The 8,566-nt window shown below is 52.2% G+C and overlaps 1 protein-coding gene across 1 annotated transcript in view; it reads left to right on the top strand.

The window, feature by feature from the left end:
- The window catches only part of LOC104499494 (eukaryotic translation initiation factor 4 gamma 3-like), a gene marked incomplete at both ends in the record, with an annotated part of 71,033 nt that overhangs the window by 25,216 nt on the left and 37,251 nt on the right, over positions 1-8,566 (top strand). The window contains one exon of the mRNA XM_010143003.1: positions 457-552. Within this exon, the coding sequence (XP_010141305.1) occupies positions 457-552 (96 nt within the window). The remainder of the gene's footprint in view (positions 1-456; positions 553-8,566) is intronic.

Raw genomic sequence — 8,566 nt, 5'->3', positions numbered from 1 at the left:
CCCGCCCCAGTTTTCTGACCCCCCCTTTAAGTATTTAAAGGCCACAAGGTGTCCCTGGAGCCTTCTCTCCAGGCTGAAATCAGGTACTTACCTGTGAACTTAGGAGACAACGTAGGTTGGTTGTCTCACTTGGGAGGATCTCTGGGTGGTGTCCACAGCTCCAGCTGTCCATGGAAACAGGCTCAGGGGAGACTTTTGGAAAGGATGTGGCTGGGGGTCAGACAGCGCAGGGTTTCGGTGACATGGTGTTGCGGCGATATACGATCTTTGTTGTGCTTTTTCTGCCGCGGCGTTTGGGTGGTGTTGATGAACTGGCGGAGTCCTCAGTGGAGACCTCTTTCTCCATCGCCATCACCTACCTGTCTTCATCTCAGCCTTACCCAGCAGATCCTTTTGTATCCCAGGGAATAAATCTCTCGAGACACTCAATTTTGTCTGTTTTCTTGTCCCTGGCAGGCTCCTTACCCCTCAGGACAGAATGCAGCTCCAACCACGCTGGTGTACCCTCAAGCCCCTCAGACGATGAACACGCAGCCTCAGACCCGCTCGCCGGTAAGGGAGCCCACGGCTGCACCACCTTCTGTTCCCTTCTCCCTCGTTTGGCTGTTTCTCTGTGTGTTCCTGTGTGTCTGTAGCACGCAGCCGGTTCTCTGGAAAGAGAGTTCAGTAAAAAATGAGGCTTTTTACTGAACTGGAAGCATGTTCCCAGTGACAGATCTTGATGGACTTTTTCGGACGTCGTCCTGGTAGGATGATGTTCCTTTGAACATGGCTGATGGAGGGGTTCTTATCTATGGTCCAACAACACGGTTGATTTTTAGCTCTTTCAGGCTCATTTCATTTCAGAGTTTAGAGTCATGACCGGAATCTTTCTCTTTTCTTCTTTTTTTTTTTTTTTTTTTTTTTTTTTGAATTAGAAATTGGTTTTGTCCGGCAGTTTTTCCTGCGCCTCCCTGATACAGAATGGTCATTCTTTTCTTCTTGTTTTTTTTTTTTTTTTTTCTTGAGGAAGTCTTTGGCAAGCGAGAAACCCAAGCTCAGTAAACAGGAGTGATTCTCTGCAGCAGCACTCGGGCTCCAGTGGCCTCTGGGCATTCCTTCCAGTCGGTGCCGCTGGCCGGTCACTGCCTGGCACCCTGTAGGTGCTCACCCATTTCACGTAGAGCTTCTGCGCACCCAGATCTTTTTGTGCTCTGCCCCTTTTTCATCCAGCTTCAGGTGTCGTCATCTTCCTGATCTTTTTTGAGTGTATTGTAACACGGCTCTGCTACGGTAGGACTTTGGTTCCCCAAACCAAGCTCTTTTGGGGGAGCTTTGTGCAGTTCCACCCGATGCTCAGAAACCCTCCGAGATGCTTAGCCCAGCTTCTGGAGACGTGGTAGCCCACCATCACCATGTCTCAAGCCTCAGTTAGCCCAGGGAGCAGCAATCCCCACAGCTCTTGCTCCTCTGCGTCGTCACGCTGCCAGGTTACCTCTAACCCCCCCGCACCGTTCCCAGCACTCTTCTCTCTGTAGAGTGAGATGAACGTGGTCCCAGAAAGCCTCTGAGCCAGAGGTCTTCTGCTTGTCCACTAACAGATATATGCAGATGTATAGATAGGCTCAGGGCAAGCGTTCCCCCGCACCAAGGCGCTTCCCCCCACTGCCAGAGGTTTCCCCTCCGGGGCGTTCGCAGGAGGGTTAGTGCTGAGGCCCGGTGGTGGCGAACGAGCCAAATAACGCCAGTTTCGGTGGAGTTTCTGTGATGCGGACGGCTGTGAGTTTGTAAGCAGATTCCCCCTGCTCCCCCAGCTCCTTAGTGCCCCGTTCTGATCAGTCACGCGGGACGCTGGTGGTAAACCCCCTCTTTCCTCAGTAAGTATGACCATCTTTATCTTTGATTGTTGCAAAGCTCAAGTAAGTTTGAATGGTTAGAACTGGAGCAAAAACCTGACTGAAGAGCTGCATCTCTAAACCAGTTTTTTTGACAGCCCAGCAGAACAGTGCCAATACATTGCACAGACAACTGGAAGAGGAGGAAGGTTTTGGAACAGAGTCCGGTTTACAGGTCCCTGGCTGGAAGAGGCTGGATAAAATACTGCATTGTAAGCAATATAACAAACTGTACTCCTTCTCGCAGGCCATCGTGCCCACGGCCCACCCCTTTGATTTCGTCCTTCCTTTCTTTATGATTATTGTTATTTTACCACATCTTTTTTTGTTGGCTGATCTACAGAAATGCACTGATTTTGCTTCTTTGCTAAAAGCATGAGCTCCCGGGGCAGCTCCTGCCGGGGTCAGGGACGACGTGAGGTCCCACACTGAGCTGCGGTTGGGAGGGTCTGACCCGCTGTAGGACAGAGACCGCGGCAGCTTTGAGTTTGGCCGCTCACTGTCTTCAGGAAATTTGGCCAGAAAGATGTGTCAAATTGTAGGGTGTTGGCTCCGCTGTTGAGGAGGTATCGAGGGGGAGTCTGTCCGCAGTCGTCAGCCGTTTTTCTGTTGTTTTTGAAGCTCTCCTGTGTGCTGTTTTGACCATCCGCTCTGCTGGTGATCATTTCCACCCCATGACTAAAAGCTGCACCCATGACATCTCATTCCACCTCCCCACCCCAAAACAAACGCAAGACTAGCCCGGTCCTCAACTCCTCAACTCTTGCATTTTGTTCTGGGCTTGAGTTTACTTTTTTTTGTAACTATTTTTTTTAATTTATTTTTTAACTGTCTTTTTTCGGTGGTGAGGGGAGGGCGAGGAGGGGATGAGGAAGGCAGCGGGACGTCTTTGCCATCCGTAGGCTTCCGTAGCGCGGTCCCGTTCCTCCTGCCGCCGGTGCAGATGGACGGGCTGTTGCACTGATGAGGGCGATCCGACCCTCGAGCAGCCGGAGCTTCCTCCACCCTGTTCCTGAATCCAAAGGCCACCGGCGACTGCACGGTTCAGGCTTTGCTGCTCCTCCCGGGGCAGCGGCCTTTGCAACCCAACCGGCTTCATGTTTTCTCCCCATTAGCACCGGAGCGTCGCTCCGATGGCGAGAATTTCCAAGTGCAGCTTCAGGGGAAGGGAAACGCCATCAGAGTCGTTCAGCGCTGCTGAGCGGGATCTGTTAGCTCTTGCCTCTGCCAGCCCCGAGCGCCTGGTGACTTTAATGCAGACTGTCCCATTCCAGGAGATCTGCCCAAACCCCCGTGACTGGAGCAGGGCTGTGAGGGTCCAGGGTGGTTATTTCCCGAGAGTTCACCCTGCGCTGCGCAGAGTGGGACCGTCACGAGAGGGGGCGGCGGAAATGTCGGGCCCAGGTTTCACGCAGGAGTTTTCCATTCGCTCCGCTGCCTCCAGCCGACAGAGGAACACCCCAAAGCGTCGGGTCGAGTCGGAGCCAGCAGTGACCAGTGACTACAGTTTGTTCTGTTGCTTACAGCTACTTGTAGGACTAAATCTGATCAACCAGAATGGTTTAAAAGAATTCAAAATTCGAAAGCATGGATAGCCAGCGGTGACCAGTGCACACTAGATCAGGGTGTTTGTCACTAACTCCGAGGTTTGGTTTTATTTCTTGATTTCTTTTTTTTGTTTTCCTTGTAACACAAACTGCTTTTCACCACGGAATATCCTTTAGCTTCTTCAGAAGGTTTCAACACAGTGAGAACAAATCTTTTCTATGTGATAAGGGAGAGACTTCAGCCTTGAATTTCAGCAGCACAAGGTTTTTGCACCCCTTGTTCTCTTGATTAATTTTTTTCATTACGGAGTGCCAGCCCTTCCAGGGGAAGCTTCCTTCCCTTTTCTCAAACACAAGTCCAGACATTGGACCTGTTTTTGAGGAGTTCTTGCTGAAAAACCAAGGACTTGGAGCACACTGACCTCCCCAGGTGCCCGTTGCTCATCGCTGTAGGACTCCTCAGCCGAGCCCCCGTCCTCTTCCCACCGCGAGCCTTGGGAGGGTACTGGGACTCTCTGAGTTCTTCTGACCTGCCTTTGGTAGTAAAACGGAAGTTTTAGCTCCTTAATCTTACCAGATGATCACACTTGGCTTTTCTTTTCTTTTCTGTAAGGCTCGGGTAAAGTTTTCAAGGGTGGGAGAAGTCTCTGCTGGGTGCATCAGCGCAGGTCGTTCTTTATAAAGTCTTCTACTAGAAATAGTCCCTGTGTGCGTGTTTTCTCCTTTCTGAAGGTTTTTCCGGCTTTTCGTCCAAGTGTCACGATGAGGCGAAGGTGGAGGGAGTATATAACCAGCGGTATGAGTAGAGCAGCTCTTGGGAATCTTAAACAGAGTTGATTAAATTGTTTATAACGCAGAAAATCAGCTGGACCAGTGACTCTTTACCCTTTGCTTCTGTTTGACGGCATTAGCGGTGCTGGGAGGCAGGGCTGCGACTGAACCCCTGAACACTTTTTCTTACTGAAAAAAACCCCTTTTAAAAATCAACCGTTAGCAGCCATTTCTGATCACTCTCCCAGGCAGAAGGTAAAACCATCCCGAGGCGCCGCAGAGCGGCTTAGTGGAGCAGGCTGTACCCTGTGCTTCAGCACATGTAGTGAGTTCCCGACCAGCAACCAAAAAGCTACCTCGGGAGCTAGTTTAATTTGCTCCGTTTAATTATTGGAGCCGTTACCGCTCGATTTATCCGCTCACATCGTGAAGCTCTGCATGACACTGAGAGTGAAGGGGTTGACCACCTACCTCGGCTTCTGGAGGAGGAGACCTTGTCATCTTTATTTCTCTTTTCCATTTCTTGCATTCATTTTTATTTCTATTTTAACAATCAGTTACTTATTGGAAAATGCTTTTAATGTTTACTGAGCATGTTTGATCCTGGTTCCTTTCCTCCGTGTGTAACCCCAACGGGTGGGAAGCGCTGTAGTCACCTGAGCACAGGGCTGGGACCCAGGACCTCCAGCCACGCTCAGCTCCCCAGGGACCCTGGGGTTCACCTGCCTCCTTCCCTTTCAGCTGCGGGGGGACAAATCCCATTCCTTAAGGAGGGGTCTACAAGGGGAGCACCAAGCTGCAACCCAAACAGCACAGTGTGTGTGTGCAGAGAACGGCTGCTCTTGGCCGGGCCGCAGCCCCCTCGCCACAGGGCTCCGGCCGTGCCCGCCTGGCTCTGAACTGCTCTCAGCCGTGAGCCTCCGTCCACTGCTCCTCCAAAGGCTCCCAACGGCTCCGAGTCCGGCTGCTTGAACCATGTACCTCCACCTTCAACACTTCCCAGCCTCCACGGCCGCTTGTTTTCCGTTGGTGTTTTGGGTTTCTGTTGGCTTTCCCCAGGCAGGGTAAAGAGCCTGCAGCCTTCCAGCAGAGCCGTAGCTCAGGCTAACGCGCAGCTTCGCCTCTCGAGCAGCACGTGTGCCCCCGCAGCGACCTTCACTCGTGGTATCTCGGTCCCTGTCTGTCGCTGTCCTGCAGCAAAGCTTCAGACTGTTTTGTGGTGGTTGTTTCTGTTTTGTTTTGGTTTTTTTTTTTTCCTTGTGGGTTTATTTTGCATAGAGTGTGACATTTTGGTTTCGTTGTGGTGTTTCTGACTCTTTGTGCCTTTCCTTTTGTGTTTGTTTCTCCCACCTTTCCTCAGTTTGCAGCGGGGCCTCGACCTGCCCATCACCAGGTACAGTACCCTGCCCCTTCATTATCACCCTCAACTAATTGCCTGGGGGAGGCGGGTGGTTGGAGGCGACTCACCCACTAACTCACAGCGAAGCCTTCGGAAACCAGCCCTGTTGGTAGATCCCAGCACGTGCCTAACCCCGCTAACAAGCTGCCTGCAACGCAGAGTAACACTGTTAATCCTCCATCGGTGTCACCGCACTCATTAACCACCCCTCGTAACGCCCTCTCCATAGGGAAGGAAAACCGTAGAGGACATGGCCAGGTAGTGGTGAGGCTCCTTTGCCTCTTCAAGTCGCTAGAAACCTTGCCAAGTATTTCCCAAGGTCGCCTGGTCAAGTTGCCTGAGCTGGAGACGTTGAGGAGAACCAGGCGTTGACATCCCTGAGAAAATCCACCTTGTCGAACTCAGAGCAGACTGGGAATGACTTTCCAAGTTCCTGGGTTTCTTCTGTGAAAGGCCTGGTTATCTGTTGTCATGATGTTGCGTGTTGTTGGCTTACCCTGTGAAAGCTGAACACCTGGGAATCTTTGCGGTACTCCTGCGGCGTGACTTGCACTTTATAAAGAAGCCTTTAATTAAGAAGAATGGAAATTAGGAATAGCTCTGGCTGGTGAAACTCAGGGGCAGCGCTTATCAGGGGCTGAGAAACGCCCAGAGGATCTCTTCAGCGTCAGGACAGATGGAATCATCGAATCATGGACTGGTTTGGGTTGGAAAAGCCCTTTGATCTCCTTGAGTCCCCCTGTCCCCCAGCACTGGCAGGTCCCCCCTGTCCCCTGTCCCCCAGCAGCACCTCCACACGGCTGGGAAACCCCTCCAGGGATGGGGACTCCACCACTGCCCTGGGCAGCCGGGGACACGCTGGCACAACCCCAACGGGACAGAAATGGCTCCTCAGGGACAACCTCAACCTCCCCGGGAACAACTGCTCAGATCCCTTCTCTCCTAGTCGTGGTGTCTGAAGTTTTCTATCAGTCCTTACATCATCTTTGCCGAAGCCCTGTTCCCCTGGGGACTGATCTTGCTGCTGCTTGTAGCTTTTGAGGGGACAGAGGTGGCAGCAATGGGTGGAGAAGAGGAGGAGGGGCATGGCCAGCGCAGGAGAGCGCTCCCAGATTCAATTGTTTCCATGTCACTCTTCCTTCTCTGGGCTTGGAAAAGCCAGTTTGTTTCCATCAAGTTAACAGAGGAAAAAAAAAAGATCCCATTAACTCTGGGGGTGTCGGGACAGGAGTTCAAGTCTCGGCAGGTTTGTTCCAGGAGAATTCTCTTGGTCGCACTTTGCTCTCGTTACTCTGAGTGGTTTAATACTGCGGAGACGAGCACCTTGGGGAAGGTGCTGTCTCAGGAGAGTAGGTAAGTGTGTTCAGTGGGCACAGACGCCCCACAAACCTGCCGGTCTTTGTTCCTCCCCGCTCGGCGAGCAGCGCAGAGGCAGGCGTCCTTCCAGAGCAGGATGAGAAAAGGGCTTAAAAAGTAGACGGAGGTGTTTGCCCTTGTTTCCTCGCGGGCAGATGTCATGTGAGAGGAGAGAAGCGAGCGGGTGCGTGGCAGGGGCTGGGCTGGCAGGGATGTTTGCAGGGTGACTGAGCAGCGCAGGGGACGACAGAATTAGCCTCTTGTTTAGATCCTTTTGTTCTTGCCCTTAACTTCAGGTCCGTGTTTATGTTCCACAGGACTGACCTCACAGCGCTGTTCCCAACCTCGTGAGGTCTTTCCGAGGCAAGTTAAAGAGTCAGGGTGAGCCGTGCAGTGCTCTCATGGGCACGGCTGAGCTCGCTGCGAGCCGAGTCTGGACCCCGGGTCTCGAGGCAGCGCAGCGTGGAGGAAACCACTGCAGCGCCCGGTGGCTCTGCCGGTGTGACTTTACCACCAGGCTGTCAGAGCGTGGTTCAAAACACGCATTTGGACCTGCCTGCAGGTTCAGACTTGTCACTTCCAAGCATTTCCCCGGTTTTACTGCTGCACATTTGTGTTGCTGTTAGGTTTCTGACTCAGTTCCATCTGCTTATAATTATCTGAGAGGAGCTGTCACCGTTATCAAAACATTTCAGGCTTTATTCCCAGTTATGGCTGTCGCATGCTGGATCACAACAGGCCTGGAGAAACCCGGGCTGTGGACGAGCTGTTTGTTTCCTTTAAGCCCCAAGTCTCTGCCCGCGGTGCGGGTTGGGGATGGACCCATGCAGGAGGGTCACGGCTGTCAAGGAGAGTTCACCCCCAACCCAAGGCTTAGAGGATGCTCGAGACCAACGTATATTTTTTTTCTCCTGTGGGAAGCTTTTAACATGCTCGAATGGTGTAACCTGGGCAGGAGGCTTCGAGACGGGGATTTTGTAGCCTAAAAAGTACAAAATAAGTAAGTTGACTGTAGTGGCATTAACATTTTTTGCAACGCCAAAACGCGCTGGTCTGCAGAAGCGGCAGCACGATGAGGTTTGCAGCGGTTCCTCTGTCAGTCCCAGTATGATTTTATTAACGAATCCTCGTATCGACTGTGTGACTTTTTCAGTCCCGTAATGGATTGTTCTTTAATACAATTGCCTGTTGTTATTAGATCTCCACTCAGAGGAGATGATTTAAGCACCTGGAGTTGACTGGCAACTTCATAAGCCATTTCTTTTTGGATGGATGCGCCTGCCCTGGTAGCTCCACGGCAGTTGATGCTCTAGAAAGTGTCATCAGAGTCTGCAGGAGAGAAAATACACGAGTGTAGGGTCTGTGCTTGTAGTGGCTGAGGTCAGATGGCGAGAGCTGCAGAGGCCCTGGCTCGAGGTTAACTGAGGATCGGTGTAATCCTTGACTCTGGTAGCAGCCACCTGAGACACCACGGAAATCCCTGTTCTGCAGGAGAAAGGAATCGCCCCTACAAAGGGGTTTGTGGATTTGAAAGACACCGTTGACCTGTGCTTGTCTCGCAGTGCCGAGGCGGACGGAGCCGCTGCCCCGCCGGGGCTGGCAGCTCTGCTTGGCGCTCG

This window comes from Buceros rhinoceros, unplaced genomic scaffold (assembly GCF_000710305.1).
Source record: "Buceros rhinoceros silvestris isolate BGI_N320 unplaced genomic scaffold, ASM71030v1 scaffold14779, whole genome shotgun sequence".
In the NCBI taxonomy this organism is placed as follows: domain Eukaryota; kingdom Metazoa; phylum Chordata; class Aves; order Bucerotiformes; family Bucerotidae; genus Buceros; species Buceros rhinoceros.
This window is presented reverse-complemented; position numbering and strand designations above follow the sequence as displayed.